General features: G+C 34.0%; 1 protein-coding gene across 8 annotated transcripts in view; it reads right to left on the reverse strand.

Moving 5' to 3' along the window:
* Positions 1 to 1,582: 1,582 nt before the first annotated feature.
* Positions 1,583 to 22,621, reverse strand: part of NBEAL1 (neurobeachin like 1) — a 179,772-nt gene continuing 158,733 nt past the window's right edge. For all 8 annotated transcript variants that reach the window (XM_066344885.1, XM_066344888.1, XM_066344889.1 and 5 more), the window contains 7 exons: positions 21,959 to 22,131; positions 20,338 to 20,432; positions 16,429 to 16,545; positions 15,885 to 16,046; positions 15,083 to 15,231; positions 13,358 to 13,493; positions 1,583 to 9,673 (listed from right to left, as the gene is read on the reverse strand). In XM_066344885.1, coding sequence (XP_066200982.1) covers positions 9,572 to 9,673; positions 13,358 to 13,493; positions 15,083 to 15,231; positions 15,885 to 16,046; positions 16,429 to 16,545; positions 20,338 to 20,432; positions 21,959 to 22,131 — 934 coding nt within the window. In that variant the 3' untranslated portion in view covers positions 1,583 to 9,571. The remainder of the gene's footprint in view (positions 9,674 to 13,357; positions 13,494 to 15,082; positions 15,232 to 15,884; positions 16,047 to 16,428; positions 16,546 to 20,337; positions 20,433 to 21,958; positions 22,132 to 22,621) is intronic.

The raw sequence follows: 22,621 nt of genomic DNA on the forward strand, positions 1-22,621 counted from the left end.
CACGTGTTTTTCCATCTGTAACTGTTCTGGGCTGAACTAAATCCATCTCCACCTTTGTTTTAATCAGCGTATCATATGCATATAAGCAATTTGGCACACAATTTTTCTTCTGAAAATTCATGATATGTTAAAGCATTTGGGCTATAAGTTAAAGTTGAGTAATATAAGAAGGCACCCACTTTCAAAAAGAATTTTACATCACTAGAGCATAGATAATGAAATTCACAATTTTTCTGTAGCCTACCTTTAATTCTTCGATCTCTGCAGTTACAATTGAATCACCTTTGAATGGATACAAATTTAGAAAATGTACCAAACACTATGTAGTTTCTTTAAGAATTGAATATACTCAAAATCATTAAAGTTCAGTGTTGAAAAAGGTTAAAAATCATTAAAAAGAAAATTCATGATAAAATTTTTTTAAATAGTTTAATTATTAACTAAATAATACATGGTAAAATATATATATAAGCTCCAGTATTACTGAGTAAAATAGATACCTCTGATGCTTGGTATGGCATTACAGAATCATGTCACAAAAGCAAGGCCTTTTTTTTTTTTTTTTTCTGAAGTTGGAAATGGGGAGGCAGACACACTCCTGCATGCGCCTGACCGGGATCCACCCAGCACGCCCACCAGGGGGCGATACTCTGCCCCTCTGGGGCGTTGCTCTGTTGCAACCAGAGCCATTCTAGCGCCTGAGGCAGAGGCCACAGAGCCATCCTCAGCGCCTGGGCCACTTTGCTCCAATGGAGCCTTGGCTGCGGGAGGGGAAGAGAGAGACAGAAAGGAAGGAGAGGGGGAGGGGTGGAGAAGCAGATGGGCGCTTCTCCTGTGTGCCCTGGCCGGGAATCGAACCCGGGACTCCTGCACACCAGGCCGATGCTCTACCACTGAGCCAACCGGCCAGGGCCAAGGCCATCTTACTTAAGCCTGTGACTGACCTGTCTGGTACTGTCCTGTGAACTGAGCAATTTCATTAGATGAATTAATGCAGGAAGTTTCCAATTCTAGCAAACTGTCTTCAATGAAAGTGTAGAACAGTACATAGTGGTGATAGGCTAGATAAAGGTTAAGTGTTTATTTCTGTTGTCCAGTTACTCTGTATCTATAAGCAAAAGTACTAACAAGAAACTGAAACAGAGCTTGAGTTCTGTCTTATGGATTAGATTCTATTAACCTTAATAGAAGGATTAGATCATCATTCAGACTGTCAAAAGTTGATAAATAAAATATTTTAATTATTAAAAAAAGGTAAAATAAAATACTATCCTAATGTATTGTTTAACTACAAATGGAGATTTCTGAATTATGAACATTTCCTGGGGGGAAAAAGTGTAACCATGTTTCTGAGGTGGTTTTAAAACAAAAGGCTTAATATCTGTCATTACATATGACAAAAACTGGTCAATTGACATTATTTTCTGCACATAGGAATGCAGAAGAAATTCTGCTCATAAGAGAAAGAAACAGGGATCAATTTGCTGCTTAACAAATACTATATTCAGTTCCCTGCTTACACAGATAACTTAGTCAAGGTTAAGATGTAGTCAGACTCTATGAAATGAGAATTACAAATCAATCGAAGAAAGTAGCATCATTTTTTAATTTGATTCAAACCCATTTTCATGTACAAAGCTAGTTTATTATATACAAAATAAATGTGCAGTCTTAAAAACTGTTAGAATACAAATTTCCAAAGGACTAAAAAAAGTGCAAATTTTTCAATTATTATCTTCAGTCATGCTATACAGAAACAAGTAAAACATTAGCTCATATACACACATTGAAAAAACTTAAACAACAAACACTCAATGTAACAAAACAGACATTTTATATATTTACTTTTAAAAGGATAAGGAAGGGAAGAATGTATTGCACCAAATTAACAGTAACTTCATTGTACTAAGAATATTAATCAAAATTATTTACACATCTTTATTAAGTTTAAAACTTTCTCAACTTTAAAACCTTTTTTTGGCATACAAATATTCACTGAGTCACAGTTTGCAGTCAATAATTAGATATAAATAAGGCTTAATATTATCTCCCATGGTCCATTCCAGTAGAAAAAATGAGAAGAAACATTTATGAAAACTATATAACTTTTTGAATTAAATATTTAAATAGCAGCACAATTTGCAAGATTTTTTTAACATGTTAATTCCAAATATTCAGCTAGCCACCTCTGACTTGATTATGTGCATGCATATATACATATATATGTGCGCGCACGTATGTGTGTATACACACACACACATACACACACACACAAGTCACTGTCACCTTCTGTGATAACACTGAAATGCTTCTATTTAATCTGGGCCCACTGCCATAAAAGACAAAGCATTTGATATTCTTCTGTCTTAATGGTTGCCCTTCTACAACAATGCATTTGATAGAAAATGACTCTCTGGCTAGCTAAACGATTACTTTTGCAATTTTTTTCCTTCAAGTGTTTTAAATCAAACAGCTGGGGGAAGAAAAGCCATATGTGTTAGGAGCTTTTGAAGAGAACACACTGGCGATATGGTTTTCTAACAATTTTTCTTATGTAAAGCTAACTTAAAACCAACCACAGCTACAAAAAATTTTGGTTACAGTATTTAGGTATCACAGAAAGCAGTGAAAAACAGAATAAAAAACAACCTAAAATATAAAAATATTTTAACAGTAAGATTTACTATAATATGCCATAATTTTGGAAGTATAGAAACTATTATAATTAAATAATTTTAAAAGTTACCTACAAAAAAACAATCAAAATCTCAAAGGAAGAAATAAAGTTATTCTATTTAATCTCTATATAAAAAAATAAAAGGATGAAATTGTTTTAGGTTAAATCTGACAACTGATATCTCCTTACCAGAACTGGTTTCTAAACTGTTTATTAATATAATTTTAGTATTCTGAAGAGCAAAATAATGTCTATCAAGGGTAAGTTTTTATTCTTCAAAATGCAAAAGATGTATCTACTGAATCTGTAGGTGAGCCCACTAAATCTTAAAACACATCACTTATAGAATATAGTAAAATGTTTCCAAGAGAAGGAACATAAAAAATAGCACTTTAACATTATTTGGTACACTGGCCACCAGAGAACCTCTAGATTTAATACATACTAAATTGAAATATTACCAAAATAAAAAATTTTAAAGGTTCAATTAGATTGACTTTTTAAAAAAAGTTATATTTTAATCAAAATATATATAATTTTATTTTCCCATCTCACCTAAATCCTAACTTGCTATTCTCAAATTACAACACAACATTGAGCTAATCGCTTTGTACACTCAAAATGTTATAAAGTAATGAGATAGGTATAAGTGAAAACACACACACATACACACACACACACACACAGCTCCCCCAAATTCCACTAAGAGTCTACTGTGAAAATGAATGGGTAATTCTTTCAGTGAAAAAATTGTTTTATTATTATGATAACAATTGCAAAATAAGTTTCCAAGGAAACATTAAAATTATACCATGGAAACAAATATTGAATTAGTATCTTTCTACTTGTTCTTTTCCTTTGAATTTTCAGTTCATAAGATTAAAGGCATTAAGATAAAGTTAATATAGTTAATCTCTGTCTCACTACAACCATTAGCTTTATAGATCAAAATTCTGCAATGTACTTAGAAATCACCTACCCACATACAACAAAAGTCAGTGAGATAATCCAAGAAGATATGTCTAAAGAATTACTACAATGTACTAGAAAAGTAATGACATAGCCACTTAAAAATTTTTTATTTATTTATTGATTTTAGAGAGCGGGGGGAGAGGGGGGAGAGAAACATTAACTTGATTTTCCACCCTATCCACGCATTCATTGGCTGTCTCCTGCATGTGCTCTAACTGAGGATTGAACACACAACCTGGGTAATGGGGACAATGCTCCAACCAACTGAGCTATCCAGCCAGGGCAACACAGTCACTTTTACACAAGGTTCTAATATTGAGGAAAATAACTTAAATCCCATAATCAAAGATGGCCTTATATTACTAATGTAGCAAACTAAATCATTTCCAATATAGGCCTAATTATCTTAAATGTTAATGCTTTATTTTCTGTAAAACTAGGACTTTTCTATGAAAAATTAAAGATTATTTCCATTCAGAAATATAAAGTCATCAGAAGTGATTAGCCAATGCTTTTAAATTAGGAAAATTTTACTGATTATTAGAACTTCAAGGTTATAAGAGATCTAATTTTACTTTTTAAATCTAATATTTTGTTATTCATGCTTTTTATTAATACTTTTAAATGTTACCCTAATTCAAATAAGCAAATATTCACTGAAAGTCACTAGGAATAAAAACAAAAATACTTTTGAGTGCAACTATTAGTTACAAGTTTCAAATATGAAAAGTCTGAAGAGGGTTTATGATAATAATGCAACTAAAAAGGAAATTTAGTTATTTTATAGCATGCAATATAAAGAACCCATTTGAAACAAACTTAAGATAAAATGTCTCCAAGGATTATAATTAAAACTATTTTCAAATAAACCTGTGAATATATCATCTAATTTATAAAAATTAATGAATTTCTAGAGTAAGATATTTTAAGATTTAATAATCCCGAGACATAATTCATTTTACACAAGAATATCAAGTAAAGTCATACAGAACATCCAGAGTAGTACCTAGACCTCTTTATATTTATAAAACTTCAATAAATAAGTCTGATCTGCAATCTCAATTAAGAACCCTAGCCTAGGGCCTGGCTGAGTAACTCAGCTGGTTAGAGCATCGTCCTGAAGTGCCAAGGTTGTGGGTTCAATCCTCAGGGCACATATAAGGATCAACCAATTAAATAGGAGGAACAACAATTCAATGTTTCTCTCTCTCTAAAATCAACCAATAAATTAAAAAAATAAGAAGATACTGGCCTTGAAAAAGCTAGATTCAAATTAAAGAAGTCAAGTATGGCTGACATTTTAATCAGATTGAAATGATGACTGATAACAATACATTGCCATTGCCTAATGTCATCAGAAGAAGTACCACCAGGACTCTGATGAAGGGAACACTTCAGAATAATGTTATACATGAAGTTTAAAACAAATCAAGTGTTGAAAAAAATAAAAAACTAAACAAATCAAGTACTGAATATATATGATAAAAGGATTAGGCAAAAAGAATATTGAGGATTGATATTTGTTGAGAGAGTGGTAAAAATGTTGAAGACTAATCACTTACTAGGAAAGAACAGTTTCAGTTGATGAGAGAAACAGTAAATAGAACAAGCTATGTGCCTGGCTGATAAAGAAAAACAGATTAAAGTTAGGGGGAAAAAGATTATTTCATTTCTTGTATCACTCAAAAACTACAGCCTGAAGACAGGGTGAAGAACTTACTCATGGAAGACAAATTTAATGCTGCATTTGAAAAGACCAACCTTCACCTGTCCCCATGCTATTACATATTATGTTACTTTATATATAATATAGTCCATGAACTTGCATCATTTCCTTAGAAAGGTGATAAAGGCAATGCTACTCATTTTAAAAATATAAATATATTAAAGAAGCTAACCTCTTTAAATTCAATAAAGAGATTTCTATTAATGAATTCTTTAGTAATAATATAAAATATATTTAAAGGCAAAGACCATGAGTCTATCAGTAAATAAAAACCTGGTATTCAAGTTAAAAATATTCTTTGCCTATTCCTATTCAAGCAAAATATTATAGTCTTAAGTTATGATTCAACTTTCAAATCAAATTCTAATTAAGTATGAGGGCACACTTATTCCTTCAGAAGCATAACATTGATTTTCTATTTATTTATTTTTTCTTTTTACTGAATTTATTGGGGTGACCCTGGTTAACAAAATTATACAGGTTCCAGGGTGTATAATTCCACCACACAACATCTGTACACTGCATCGTGTGTTCATTACCCCAAGTCAAGTCTCCAGCCATCACCATTTATCCCCCCATCCCCTCTTCCACCTCCTCCCACCCTACCTCCCCTAAGGCAATCACCACACTATTGTCCATGTCCGTGAGTTTTCCTCTGTTATTTTTCTTTTTTGTCAATCCCACCATCCCCCCAAGTCCCCAATCCCCCCAACAGCTGTCATCCTGCTCTCTATCTATAAGCCTGTCTCTATTTTGCTTATTCATTCATTTTGTTCATTAGATTCCACATATGAGTGAAATCGTATGGTATTTGTCTTTCTCTCACTGGCTTATTTCACTTAGCCATAATATTCTCCAAGATCATTCATTATTCTGTTGCAAGGGTAAGATTTCTTTCCTTTTTATGGCTGAGTAGTAGTCCATTGTATAAATGTACCACAGCTTTTTTTATCCACTCATAAAACTGATTTTCAGAAACAGTTCTTTAATAATTTTTATATGCCTTATATAGAAAAAGAAGAAGAAGCCTTAGTGATATTTCTTTCTAATGACAAGTGAATACTTAGCATTTTCTCTCCTAGAAAAGCATATATAATAATTAAAAAAGCACCGTGACCTAAAGAAAATTAATACTCAGAAACTTATTCATAGTTGATAGGAGCTTTGCAAGCTTAAAATAGTTTAACTACCAAGTTTCATTTTCATATACTTTCCTAATTTTCATGTCATGATCTATTTTATCTTTTCTCCTCCAAGTTTAACTAAGAAAATAATAGAATACTAATTAGAGGAGATTTGAATAAAGGCTTATAAAGCTTCTTTATTCTCTAAGTGAGCACAGCTATTATATATTTCCATACTTGACCTCACTTTCTAAAATTAAAATCATCTTATTATAAATCTCTTTACCAACAGTATGCTGAGATTTCTATTTCCAACATCACCAGTGTCAAGAAACAAATGCAGATGAAAATTTCTGCAGAGACTTTATAACAGCCAAAATGAGATATTATATTCATTAACTAAAATGTCCACCTGTATTCCATTGTAATAATATTGTTAATATCTACCATTATACAATATAGAAATAATTTCTATGGATAGTATCTAAATAGACCAGAATCTCCCAAAGTATATCTTTCCAGTGATTTTGTCTAGTGATTTTAAATTCAGTGGGCTAAACTGCGTAAAAGAAAAATATATCGTTTAGCTAATGGGGTCCACTATATTTGCTTATTTTAATAAACTTTAGAAGTTCTGTTACTCTAGACTGTAGCTAGTATTCTCAAAGATATTCCTCAAAATTATGGGGTTTTATTTTTTGGATAGAGTAATATAAGATATAATTCCATTGCTCTGCACATCTACTGTTATTGTAGGGTAGGATATTTATTTTACTTTGAACAAAACTGCCTACTTGTGCTATAAAATGAGTATTTCTTGTTCAGTTCCTCCATCTAAAAAGCAGCAAAATAAAACACTATAAATTTAGAAATTTTCTCTTGGTAACTGAGTTAAACTTTTTGTAACTTATAAGCATCCAAAATAATTTCCAAAACCAGTATTAAAGTGACCTTAAAATAAAGCCATCCTTATACCAAAATATCTGAATAAATGAGTAAAAGAAAATTTTACAGATTTGATTTAGAAAGGTATTCTTTTACAAATCAACATTTAAAATACCAAAATCAATCATATTAGTTATGCTGACCTAAAAAATGTATGATAAAAATTTAAAATAGAATGAAATAAACTAACAGAAGCAATAATATCGACCTGTTTAAGACATTTCAGTACAAATTCCTGAAGTCCTCAAAAAGGAAACCTTCTCATTTACATATGTTCTATTTTACAGTTGCTGCACCAATTTATTTCAGTGTTACGTACCTAAAACATAACTGCTTTTCTTTATTTACTCATTTTAGAGAGGAGGGGGAGGGGGAGAGAGAGAGAAGAGGGGAGGAGCAGGAAGCATCAACTCCCATATGTGCCTTAACCAGGCAAGCCCAGGGTTTTGAACCAGCGACCTCAACATTCCAGGTCAACACTGTGCCACCACAGGTCAGGCTACATAACTCCTTTTTAATGAATAAAACAAGAGGATTTAAAATAGAAAGAGGATTCTTCTAGTATATAACCCTTTATTAGTTCAGACTCAGATCAAATCTATTCAAAAAGCTTCCCTATTCAGAATCCTTTACTTATAAATTTTAATCACTCATAGGGTTATAAAAAAAATGGTAGCAGATACTGAGGGCAACAGGAGAGAAGAATTGCAAAGGGAATATTTTTCAAAGATTCAACTGAGATGACAATTGGATATAAGAAAATATATGATTTATGGAATGAAAAAGAATATTACTATTTTAATAAGCTATTAGTATGGAAAATATTCCTTTTTCCTGATTACAGACCCCTTTAAGAAAGCCATGCAACCATTCATTCCTGAAAAAATGCAATTAACATACAAAATTTTCACACAATTTCAGGAGATTTTTAAATGCCCCCAAACCTATGGAATCTCAAATTAAGGATACTTGTAGTTCTCTGACCTAACTCAAAAGATGACCTTATAAAAACACTAGGTTTAACACTCTTTCTGAATTCCAAAATAAATCTATCTGTCTCTTACTATAAAATCTTGAATAATAAAGCATAATGTAACATTTAGCTATATATAATAAAATTAATCATAATCCTAAAAGTTATACATAGCATGAAATAGAAACATGTATTTTTAAAAATTACTATATCTAAATGACTTATTTAAGTTATCCATGTCTTTTCCATTCATTCATCTATCACATGGAAGTCTTAAAAAAATATTGTATAGTTAGGTATCACCGCTAAGTCTTCTCATTATCAAGCGAAAACAGAGTATTTGCTCAGTAAAGAAAAAGTCAAGAAATTTTGATTTTTGCATACATAAATTGTGCTGCAAATGCTACAGAAAGGATCCAACTGTCAAAATCATAATCAGCATTTTGTTATCTTTAGTTTGTCTTATTCCTATTTAACCTTAATTATTTAATAATAATAATACATTTCAATAAATTTTCACTAGTAATATGCTAAGTAGTAGTGGAGTGAGCCAATGTATCAGTTTCAACAGTCTGATTTTCAACTTATGAAAACCTGGAATTTATACTGAGTTTTGAAAACCCAAGTATGTAACAAATTCCTTTAAAATATTACTTCCAATCAGGAGTTCCACAAGTAAATTGATTATTAATAAAAATATGGTCAGTAAATAGGAAAATGATTAACTAAAGAATATATTAAAAGCTATGTCTCTCAACTGTCTTATCTGTACTCTTTTATTAGATATACCTTAAATATTGCTGTTTAGAATAATCAACATATTAAATCTAACTTCTTTATTTTCAGAAGTTTGTTTTTAAAAGTGGATCTAATGATCATTGGAATGGACCACTAAACCTAATTAAATATATTTTCTCAAATCAATCTTAGTGCAGACCAAGAATTAGTTTATAAGATTAGATTCAATAATGTTAACCAGAAATTACAATATAACCTACGTCGTTATACACATACCAAACCAAATTTTGGTAACCCCTAAGTCACTTTCAGGGATAAAAGCCCTGATACATTTCAGAGAGCTGAGAGATGTAGTTAAAGTGATAAAGCAATAAATCAAGTTTCAGTTACCCATGAGAGAAGATGAAAATTATGAATCACTTGTAATCTTGAGTATTATATTCAGTTTCTCCAGATGAAATCTGGTTTAGTCGCTTGCTGGATCCCCACAATTTTCTAGAAAGCTGACTTGAACGCATCTGTTTAAAATAATCCAGAGAAATGAAGAATAACTGTTATTAAGAAAGAAATAAAATAAATGAAATTTACAAAGATGACATTAATTTTGGAGAAAGCAAAAAATATGTTTTACAAACAGAATCATTAATATTTTAATGACTTCTGTTTAAAAAAGATGTCTCTAAATTGAATGTCTCTCAGTTGAGAATGGTCTAATACCAATGTATAAATTTTAAAATGAAATGTCCCAGTTATGTCAAAATTACCAGACTCTCTTACTTTATGTATTACTAACAATATATTTCACTTCATTAAAATAACTTTTTCAAATTATATTTAATCTAGCTAACAAGACATAGAGGTTTGGGGATTTTCTCCTCTTCTATGAAGTAGTATTAATGCCAATCACAAGGATAAAAAGTAAAATGTTTTGAAGAAAATAAATTTTTAATATTTGATAAAAAATTTCAGAAAGTATTTAACAGTAAAACTATATAAAGTAATTCAGAAAAAAAAAGTAGCATAAATTTTTTGATGGTAAGAATTACATTTTGTCTACCATTAGATTTGTACCAATTAGCACAATTCTCAGCATTTAACAATTATTAATTAAACATTAACTGAATCGGTGAATAAGTTCCCCTCTAAAAGTGCTTATACTTCCAGATAGGTTAAAAAAATGTAGGAACCATTTCTCAATCTAACTACATGATTTTTGAAATTACTTTCCCAAGTGCAATCTACTTTTTTTTTTCTTTTTCAATCACTTTTAAATGGTGATTTATCTTCCACCTTTTTAATGGTTACTTTTCTATGTACATTTATTGGACTGATAAAAGACAAGCCTCATGAAAAGACACTGTGGCATGCATATTTTGCATTTTTGCTTCCAGATGTAGTCCCACTAATCTATTACTGCTTTACAATCTAATTTATAAACATGAATTTCATATTGACAGTATAATATAAAACATACATGTTTTAAAAATATTCATTAAGCTCTGGCTGGTTGGCTCAGTGGATAGAGCGTGGGACCAGCATGTGGGCATCCCAAATTTAGTCCCCAGTCAGGACACACATGATAAGTAACTGCTTCTTTTCCCCTTCCCCTCCCCCTCCTATCTTCCCATCTTGCAGCCAGTGGCTCAGCTGGTTCAAGCGTCAGCCTTAGGCACTGAGGGATAGCTCTGTTGATTAGAGCTTCAGCCCTAGAAGGGGGCTGCGGGTGAATTCCGGTTGGGGCGTATGCAGTAGTCTATCTCCCCTCCTCTCATTAAAAAAAAAATACATACATATACACACACATATCAAGATTTTGATCTTTCAGATAAAAATATATCTTAAAATAGAAACTATTGATCTATTTAATTTCTATGCTGTCACATAGCAAGATTCTAAATACTTGGTCATTTACTAAAAGATCATAATTCAGCTGACATATCCAAAGATGTAAAATGATAAAAAAAATACTGTTATTCAAGATCTATACACAATTCTGATTCTATGTGTTGTAGACTACCTAAATCTTTCAAGGAGGACAAAAATTTTATTTGGTAAATATTACATAACGTTGATTTAGGCCTATATGAAGCTATTTAGGCATTTTTGCCATTATCAATTTTTTTTTAAATGGCATATATAGTCATTTCATTTGTAAAACTTCAGCAAAATAAAAAACTGACAAATCACTTAAGGTCCGGGGGAAGGCAGGAAAATTTAAAAGGCACTTGAATAAATCACAGAAAGTGAAGCCTACTCAAGGAGTAGTTTGAGCAGAGTTCTTAAATAATCTCAATAGTACAGGGCAAGAGGGCAGAATTTATTTCGGAAATTTATTAATCAAGAAACTATTAATGTTGAATGAAAAAATGCTTAAAATGTTTTGACTACAAGTGAAATACCAAAATAAAGACCTACTGACATTGGGGGACTTTACATATGTTGTCGTCACTTTAATAAAACCTCTCTTTTGTTTACAATATTCTAAAAAAGGGTATGACTAATGAAATCTTAAAATATTATGAAACTAAAAGGTTCCTAAGATTTCTGATAGGTTTATTGTAACCACTGACAGTGTGTTATACAGTAATGTCTTCTCTTGAAATAACTGCTATTGATGTCATATTTTAGATTTCTCAAGAAAGACTAACAGTATCAATAAAAATTTATAATGCTTAATATAATACAATTTAACAATAAATTGTGTAGAAGAATCATTAAATTGCTTGGAGTGCCTGCTACTAAGTTTTCTTTCTTTTTTTTTTTTTTTGTAGCAGAGACAGAGAGAGTCAGAGAGAGGGACAGATAGGGACAGGAAGGGAGAGAGACGAGAAACATCAATTCTTCGTTGCGGTTCCTTAGTTGTCCACTGATTGATTTCTCATATATTCCTTGACCAGGAGGCTACAGCAGACTGAGTGACCCCTTGCTCGAGCCAGCGACCTTGGGCTCAAGCTGGTGAGCCTTGCTCAAACCAGATGAGCCCGCGCTCAAGCTGGCAACCTCGGGGTCTCGAACCTGGGTCCTCCGCGTCCCAGTCCGATGCTCTATCCACTGTGCCACCGCCTGGTCAGGCCTAAGTTTTCTTAAGAACAGAGTTAGATTTATGATATCTGAATATTTACAAATTGATGAACTATTGGGAAATAAATTTATAATCATGTGAAATTCATTGAGAATCAGGACATTATATGGGGATATTTGTAGTTCTGAATAAAAAAATAATGCTTTTACAAAAGAACTGATATATAGTCATGCTGGGTATTTGCTGAAATATAGCTTTATACAGATTTATCACTGCATGTTCTTGAACTTCAATAAATGGAATCATTCAGTATGTGCTCTTTTATGTTTAACTTCTTTCCTAAGCATAATAATTTTTAATATTATGCTGTTACATGTTTCAAGAGTTCATTCCTATTGTTGCTGGGAAGTATTCCATTATACAATTATCCTAAATTTATTTACTTCTTTGTTGACAGATATTTGAGTTATTTCCAATTTGCAATGATTATAAATAAACCTAATATGAAAAAAAAAATTCGTTTTATTGTTTGAGTCTATATTTAATTTTTTATGGAGGCTTTTATGTACTAAAAATCTAAGAAGTGGTCTTGAGTCCAGATTTGGAAAGACAGAGAACTGTTTTATTCATATAGAGTGACAGATAGAAACTGCCAAATGTGTGCTTTCAATTTTATCATAATTGAATACTAACTTTAACCCCTTTTTATCTATTGCTCTTTGAAAAATATTTTTTAAATTTGTGTATCCATAACAGATATTTTTGAATCAGCTGGAATGAAGGAGAACCAAAAGAATCCCCCACAGTGCAGAAAATGAAATTCTTTTTTTTTTTTTTTTTTTTAATAAGAGAGAGGGATAGACAGGGACAGACAGACAGGAATGGAGAGATGAGAAGCATCAATCATTAGTTTTTTGTCGCGGGCTGCAACACCTTAGTTGTTCATTGATTGCTTTCTCATATGTGCCTTGACCGTGGGCCTTCAGCAGATTGAGTAACCTCTTGCTTGAGCCAGCGACCTTGGGCTCAAGCTGGTGAGCTTTTGTTCAAACCAGATGAGCCTGCGCTCAAGCTGGCAACCTCGGGGTCTCGAACCTGGGTCTTCCGCATCCCAGTTGGACGCTCTATCCACTGGGCCACCGCCTGGTCAGAAAAAATGAAATTCTTAATTGGGCTTTACCTCAGCTGGCTTGCCAACACCCACTACAATCAATTTGCCATCTTCTAATCCTACAAGAATATGGCTGTATTCTTTGGTCACACAAATACAGTGAATAGGCAATCGCATGGCTAATGGGGTGATGCTGAGATTCAAACTAGAAGAGAAAAACAAAAAAACACAAAATTACACGAATATATGATATAAAAGATTCTTAGAATTTTATACCTGGACATTAACTTAATGATAATCTAGTTCTGAATTCTAGTTTTACAGATGTGGGCTTTAGGTTCAGAAAATCTGAGTGCCTCACCCAAGGGTCTACATTTATAGCAATACTTAAAATACTTAATAGATCTTTTCTTTATTTTCAACATCTGTTTTTCTTCTAACCATATATATGAACTCTCACTAAATAATTTTTATCCTGTTGATTAACAACAAGTTAAAGTTAAATATAAAGGGCAAAAGCTCAAAAAGTATCTGTGTAGGGGGCAATAAAATTGGTCTATTTACTTTGTTTTAAAAGATATAACATAAAACATAAACAGAATACAAAATATAATAAAAATAATATATATTTAAAATGTGAAATAAAACATAACCTACCATTATGGAAAATGCCCACAGCTTTTATAATTAGAGTTTAAAGAAGAAAAATATGAAAAGAGAAGATGTTGGTATAGAAGTGATTCAGATTGAATGCAATAAGATAAAATACCTTGGATCAGAAAATAATTTATAAAAAAAGTTTTTGGATAAGCCACGATAGTTTGAGAAATATAAAAAAGCCACAAGTTTTTTATAAAGAGAAAAAAGAATGTATGTGGGCATATAGGAAACTTAAAATATACCACTATTCAAACATCCTTCTCATTCACTGCATTAAAAAAATCAAGAAACTCCACTAATTTTACTCCCCCCACTCAATCATTAGCAGATATAATGGCCTTAAAAATACTTTGGTTTGTGGCCCTGGCCGGTTGGCTAAGTGGTAGATCGTCAGCCTGGTGTGCAGGGGTCCCGGGTTCGATTCCCGGCCAGGGCACACAGGAGAAGCACCCATTTGCTTCTCCACCCCTCCCCCTCTCCTTCCTCTCTGTCTCTCTCTTCCCCTCCCGCAGCCGAGGCTCCATTGGAGCAAAGATGGCCCGGGCACTGTGGATGGCTCCTTGGCCTCTGCCCCAGGCGCTAGAGTGGCTCTGGTCGCAACAGAGCGACCCCCCCCAAGGGGCAGACCAAGCCCCCCCCCCCCCCAGGGGCAGAGCGTCACCCCCTGGTGGGCGTGCCCGGTGGATCCCGGTCGGGCGCATGTGGGAGTCTGTCTGACTGTCTCTCCCCGTTTCTAGCTTCAGAAAAATCCAAAAAAAAAAAAAAAAATACTTTGGTTTGTTTTGCCACAATTAAAAAATATTTTTTTTAAACCTTAATTTTAGTTTGTAGAAATTCAAACTGTAATTGGACAAATTTTCAAATCCATAATCCAGGGTTGGCACTTCCTGGCTATTTAGAAAAAATGTTTTAAATTGTGGAAAAAATACACATTTAAAAAATGTGCATCTAAATTTCATTTACTAATCCAGGAATACATTCTCTTCCCCATTTTTTTTCATAGTTGCCAAATAAGACATGCTCATAATAAATGATAAACCAAAACATTAGAAATCTTAGATTGCTGATTTTCACTGTAGGCTGAAAATATTACCACCTTTTTAAAGCGACACATCAATCATTCTTATAATTTACCTGTGGAGATCTCTTATAGACAGGAAACCTTGTAAACTGCCTATGACAATGTGTTCTCCAATTACGCATATATCTGATACTTGTTCTTTCAGGACTTGAGACCCCAGATACCTTCCATTTACAGAAAACAGATGCAATGCATTCTTATCCTGCAAAATTAGATGAAGAAAATTTTAATGGTCTCAATTTAAAACACTTTTAATGTTGTTAATTAAAACTTCTAACAGAATGATTATTGGGTTTAAAATGTTGGAATAAACACATATTTAAAGAGAAACTGTGCAGATAATATTATTAAAGTGATTTCAAATCAGATTGCCAAATAAATAAATATTAAATAAGAACTCTTACTCTTCCATAAGAATTAAAATCTCTTCCAGTCCAAAAGAGCCTCTACATTCTTAAAACAAAACAAACAGATTCTCTTAATTTTTAAAAAGCTTTGTCACTCAAAGTAAACATATAAAATTCATGGCTTGACTATTTATACCCTGCCTGTGCAAAAAGAATTTAATTGTATTATGATTTCCATGTAAGCTTATTAAGACCCACATAATTAGAAATTATTTTTGAAATCAAATACAAGCCAATAATATCCCTAAAAATAAAATACAAACAGAAGGTCAATATTGTGATAGGGTAAGGTGATGGAAAAGAATGAATAAATTGAATGATAGAAGAAAAACATTCCTTTTAAAACATGTCTTTCTTTCCCTCCTCAAAATGCTTCATCTATACAACGTAGGAAGGAAAAGACAAGCTTATAAATAGTATAGCCCAATTACATGAAAAAGTTAGATACCTTGAGAGTGGACTTTTCTTCAATGCTGGAGTAGATGACAATATGTCCTTCCCAAGATATAGCCACATTGGGGATGGTCAGGAGCAGAGAACTCTCACAAGGTGGTCGTAAAGTCCTCATGTACTGACCTTTCTGAACACTATGTATAATCACAGTGCCATCCTACACGCAGAAAATATTAGAAAATGAAAAAGACAAAGAAAACCAAAATAGAAACTAAAGTGGGCTGGATAAAAAAAATGTGGGGAAGAAACTGAAAATGATTACTCCACAAAGAACATATATGTACCTTAAAAAAATTCCAAACTTAAAATTTCACATAGTATTTTACTTCATAAAGTGGCTGACTACTCTTAACTGATAAGACCAGTAAATTTCCAAAACAGAATTGACCCTTTAATTTTGTTCTTTCTACATTTCTCTACTTTTGCAAAGTCCTACATAGTATAAAATTTCTTTAGTTTATCAATTCCCCTACATAAAATTTAAATATAAATATTGCTTCTAAATTTATAGAAAAAATAAGCATTTAAAAAAATCTTACCCTTGATCCTGACACTGCCATGTCTAGCTCAGTGCTGATGCCAACACTTAACACCTCATCAGTGTGTCCGTACAGAATCTGAAAGGGTTTAGATGCTAGGCCCACAGGAACGCCTCCCTAATATTAAAAAGGAAAAGCAAAGGTAATTTTCTTGTAGGCTACTTTTTATTAAAGGTTTATGCTATATTTAAACTGTCTAATTGCATATTAACATTGCGCCTAGTTCCTACCACTGATTTCTGTTTACACTACTCATTCTTGTTTCTTCTTGGGTTCTCAAATAATTCTCCATTTTTGGTAGCTCAAAAACTATCAATATTTTCAAAATTGATTATTTTGGACTAATAGGTACATTGCTTGCCCTTTTCATCTACAGATTTATTCTCCCTTTACTTCAAAGAAGCTTTCTGTATTATATTTCTCATTTATTAGAATACCTAATTCCAGGGACATCAATTATATGCTGACTTGTGTGACTTCTAAAGCACGCTTGAGCATGGGATCATAGACATGACCCCATGGTCGCTGACTTGAAGCCCAAGGTCGCTGACTTGAGCAAGGGGTCACTTGCTCTGCTGTAGCCCCCTGGTTAAGGCACATACGAGAAAGCAATCAATGAACAACTAAGGTGCTGCAATGAAGAATTGATGCTTCTCATCTCTATCTCTTCCTGTCTGTCTGTCCCTATCCATCCCTCTCTGTCTCTGACTTTGTCACACACACACACACAAAAGACAGGGAAGCTCACTGTTAATTTTCTTACCTTACTATATTAGCTAATAATATAATAGGATAAGAAAATGAAATAATTAGTATATTGGAGAAGCTTTTTAAAAAACCTTTATTTTCAGATCATCTTATTATCAAAAAAGCCAAGAAATACCAGTAATTATGATATCTGGGTAAAAGGATTTGGTGAAACAGTTACAAATAAATGTACAGAAATTAAAAGCTTTTTCAATAATAGTGATTAGAAATAAAAGTGATTATGGCCTGACCAGATGGTGGCCCAGTAGATAGAGCACCGGACTGGGATGCAGAGGACCCAGGTTTGAAACTCCGAGGTCGCGGGCTTGAGCGTGGGCTCATCTGGTTTGAGCAACACTCACCAGCTTGAGCCCAAGGTCACTGGCTTGAGCAAGGGGTCACTTGCTCTGCTGTAGCCCCTCAGCCAAGGCACATATAAGAAAGCAATCAATGAACAACTAAGGAACCTCAACGAAGATTGATGCTTCTCATCCCTCTCCCTTCCTGTCTGTCCCAATCTGTACCTCTCTCTCTCTCTCTGTCCCTGTCACACAAAAAAAGATTCTAAACATCCCACCAGAATAGTAATAATGAATATGATAATTAGAAGTAAATATAGGCCCTGGCCGAGAAGCTCAGTTGGTTAAAGTGTCATCCCAATATGGCAAGGTTGTGGGTTTGTTACCGTCAGGGCGCATACAAGAATCAACCAATCACAACACGAATAAATAGAACAAATCGATGTTTCTCTCTTTTTTTCTCTCTCTGATTCTCTCCCTCCCTCTCTATCTAAAACTCAATAAATAAAATATTTTTAAAAGAAGTAAATATATAGAAGTACAGAACCTAAATTTAAAAATATTATCAAAACTTTGGCCCTAGCTGGTTGGCTCAGTGGTAGAGCATGGGCCTGGAACATGGATGTCCAGGATTTGATTCCCAGTCAGGACACACGGAAGTGACCATCTGCTTCTCTGCCCCATCCCCTCCCCCTTATCTCTCTGTCTCTCTCTTCCCCTCCTGCAGCCATGGCTTGACTGATTCAAGGGCATCAGCCCAGGGCTCTGAGGATGGCTCCGTGGAACCCCCTTGGGTGCTAAAAATAGAGCTCAGTGGGAGCATGGCTCGAGATGTGTGACAGAACACTGGTCCTAGACGGGGGTGGGGTGGGGGTGTGTGGGGGGGTGTTTGCCAGGAGGATCCCAGTCTAGACTCATGAGGGAGCCTACCTCTCTCTTTCCCCTCTTCTCACTTGAAAAAGAAGAAAATAAATACAATAAAATTTAAAAAATTATTAAAGGACATGAAACAAATATGATATGACATTTCTGGATAAGGATAATTATAAAAATGTCAACACAAACCAAATAACACAAAATTGAATATGATTATATTAAAACTAAACTGGAGTGTTTTAAGGAGGATATAGTTCAAATATTATTTTTTCTTTATCTTTTTTTCATTTTAGTGAGAGAAGGGGAGGCAGAAAGAGGTGCCCGCATGCGTCCTGACCGGGGTCTACCTGGCAAGCTCACTAGGGGGCCCTTGCTCCATTGCAACAGAAGCCATTTTTTAGTGCCTGAGGCGAGGCCATGGAGCAATCCTCAGTGCCTGAGCCAAACCAGCCATGGCTGTGAGAGACGAATAGAGACAGAGAGAGAAGGGGGAGGAGTGGAGAAGCAGATAGTTGCTCCCCCTGTGTGTTCTGACCAGGAATCCAACCTGGGACTTCCACATGCCAGGCAGACACTCTACCACTGAGCCAACAGGCCAGGGCCCAAATATTTTTAAAGCTTATATGGAAGAGTAAGTTAACACCTCTATCACATAATATAATCATTTTGCAATACGTAAGTGTATCATATTATCACACTGTACACCTTAAATTTACATAACATTATATGTCAATTATACAGTAATAAAGCTAGAAAAAACATTAAAAAAATTTTTTTTCTTTTTTTTTTACAGAGAGAGAGTCAGAGAGAGGGATAGACAGGCAGGAACGGAGAGATGAGAAGCATCAATCATTAGTTTTTCGTTGCGCCTTGCAACACCTTAGTTGTTCATTGATTGCTTTCTCATATGTGCCTTGACTGCAGGCCTTCAGCAGACTGAGTAACCCCTTGCTGGAGCCGGCGACTTTGGGCTCAAGCTGGTGAGCTTTTGCTCAAACCAGATGAGCCCGCACTCAAGCTGGCGACCTCGGGGTCTCGAACCTGGGTCCTCCACATCCCAGGCCGACGCTCTATCCACTGCGCCACCGCCTGATCAGGCAAAACATTTTAAATCTTAAATAAAATAAATAAAAATTTATATGGGAGAATAAAAACTCATATAAATGGCTGAGAATATTTTTTAAAAAAGAATATACAGTGAGGGGGTATTTGCCTTACCAAATATTAAATTACTAAAATGAAAACACTTTGGTGTTGACCAGAAATAGATAATGTAAAAGAATGACTAATCTAGAAAAAGGTCCAATTTAGTGGGTAACATTTATGCTGTCATAAATGACCTTCCGCTCACATGTAAACAAAATCATATATTTTACAGTCAAAATTGTTATAGAATCATATAGAATACAGAATATAGATCATAAAATATGTTCATATATTGTATATATTATACAACATAGAACAATTAATTACCAGTGAATTAAAGATTAAAATATAAAGCAATAAAACAAAAACAGTATTATAAGAGGATTTTTAGTTAATATTTTTATAAATTTGGAGTGGAGAAAGCCCATTAAGGAAAAAATCCAGAAGCTATAAATACAAAAGATACTTCCTTGAACCAACATTATATGAGAGTACAATACAGTTGATAAAAATTACAAATCTATAATTTCTATAGTAGTCCCACTGAAAGGAAAATAGGAATATTATGTTGATAGGAAAGAAAAATAACTTTTCCTGGAAGAGGTTAACGAGGAGGGGTTTTGGAAAGTAATAGTGGATTAAAATGTCAAGCATCAGACAATAAACATAGGGGGAAATTTGGTGATTGGGGACAGGACAGAACGGGGGTAAAAGAATGCAAAGGAGCTCAAATGATAATTCATTCGATGCCAGAGAACAATTCACTATTCTATGAGCATATCGCAACAGTATCCCCAGGGTGAATCTCTGATCTAAACAGAGTATTTAAGTGTACAACTACCTGTTGTGTTATTTGCCATATCATACATGTAGTATCTCTGGAACCCGAAATCAAATGTATTCCACAGTAATCTGTAGCTAAACAGGTCACAATATCTGTAAGGGGAAAAAAATTTAATAAAATAGTTTGGTTTTGTTGGAACAAACAGTGTAAATTTAGTTTATGCTCAAACTATTATTAAATCAGTTGTTCTTACAGAGAAATATAGGATTGGCATTGGAAAAGCATCGGTAAAGAGTGACCGAAAAGTAGCAGTATTAAAGTCACAGAAGAGAGCTTTCTTTGAGGCCACCACTCTTTGAGGGTAGAGTGTAGGCATGGGGAGAGGGAATGCCAGTCAGACACCTGGCAGGAGGTCTGGCAGCCTAAAACGAAGTCAGTATATTCTCACATACTTCTCTGCTCTCTCATCCCATTCACTTTCTACTCCCACTGGGGAACCGCAATCCTAATATAACGTGGAATCTTAACCAACATAGTACATATTACCCCGTAAATTTAAAATACATTTTTCCTAAATTGTAACAACCTGAGCAAAGTGACATCCTAGAAGTCACTGGTACAGAATTAGTAGCAGACTCCATTCCCTTTCCTGTTAGATCTGTTAAGGAAATCTCTACTCGTTTTATTCTATATTAAAGACTGAGACACTAAGAAGTACCAGGTTAAAGAACATTTAACAATTTTACCTCTTTCATGTTTTACTATTAACAAACTAGGACAGTTGATGAATTATGCAACTATGACAGATTTTTTTTTTTTTTTTACCATTTTGCTATCAACCAATTTTGTGTGTGTGTGTGACAGAGAGAGAGGACAGATAGGGACAGACAGCAAGGCAGAGAGATGAGAAGAATCAATTCTTTGTTTCAGCATCTTAGTTTTTCACTGACTGTTTTCTCTTTTGTGCCTTGACTATGGGACTACAGAAGAGCGAATGACCCCTTGCTTAAGCCAGCAAACTTGGGCTTCAAGCCAGCGACCATGGGGTCATGTCTATGATCCCACACTCAAGCCAGTGACCCCATACTCAAGATGGTGAGCCCGTGCTCAAGCCGGATAAGCCTGTGCTCAAGACAGAGAAGCCTGCTACCTCGAGGTTTTGAACCTGGGTCATCTGCGTCCCAGTCCAACGCTCTATCCACTGCACCGTCTGGTCAGGTTCTATCAATCAATTTTCTTAAAAAAGACTTAGCGACTTAGCCTGCCTGACCTGTGGTGGCGCAGTGAGTAAAGTGCAGACCTGGAAAGGCTGACAGTTTGAAACCCTGGGCTTGCCAGGTCAAGGCACATATGGGAGTTGATGCTTCCTGCTCCTCCCCTCATCTCTCTTTTGCTCTCCTCTCTCTAAAAATAATAAGTAAAATCTAAAAAAAAAAAGACTTAGCCTATCATCTTTAAGACATTATAAAGCTATATTTAATTTATATGGTGCTTAATATAACCAAAATATATTGGGTCCTCTTAAAGCATATAATAGTCGTAACACCGCTCTATCTAAAAGTTCACCAGCTTCAAAGGTAGAATGTAATGTTTTACTTCAAGGAGTATGAACTACATTTATAGATAGGAAAAACAGAGAAATTTTTCTGTTTTGGAGGGAAAAAAAGTTAATGCTTACCCATATGTCTGATGTTGTGTGAAATAATTTTGCCTTTTGTAAGTGACATCACTTGAATGCTATTATCCCAGTGTCCAGCACTGAAAAGCAACTTCGCATCATGTGATACTATAAATAGCTTAGAAGTGATCTCCAGCCCTGGAGCAAAAGGACCATTCAGACTACGCTGCGTTCTGTAAACACAATTAAATATTAGACTTTTCCTTCAAAGGTCACTTACACTTAACCATTTTCTAACGTCTCTAAAAAGGAAATAAAATATAAGGCTGTTAAACCTTCAATTTGAAATGTCTAATAAATGATAAAGTCTTTCAGAAAATACATTGATTGTACTTTATTATAATTTTCATAAAATGTTTTATATAACAAAGTCTCAGGGCTTAAGCATAAAGAAATTGAGATTGGTTAAAGATTTAAATCTTGCTTTCTCAAAGCTAATTAGTAAGACTATCAATTCTCTAACTAGAGGCCACAGTATGGGGTGGGCAAAAGTAGGTTTACAGTTGCAATACCTAATTAATATCTGATAAACAATAATACAAGAATAAACTCTGTCTTTATTTGTAAACTGCAAACCTACTTTTGTCCACCCTGTATAAAGACAAGACAGTATATAACAGGACCAGGAAAGTCGGCAATAAACTGAAGCTAGGGATTTACGAC

Source organism: Saccopteryx leptura, chromosome 7 (genome assembly GCF_036850995.1).
Source record: "Saccopteryx leptura isolate mSacLep1 chromosome 7, mSacLep1_pri_phased_curated, whole genome shotgun sequence".
Taxonomy (NCBI): domain Eukaryota; kingdom Metazoa; phylum Chordata; class Mammalia; order Chiroptera; family Emballonuridae; genus Saccopteryx; species Saccopteryx leptura.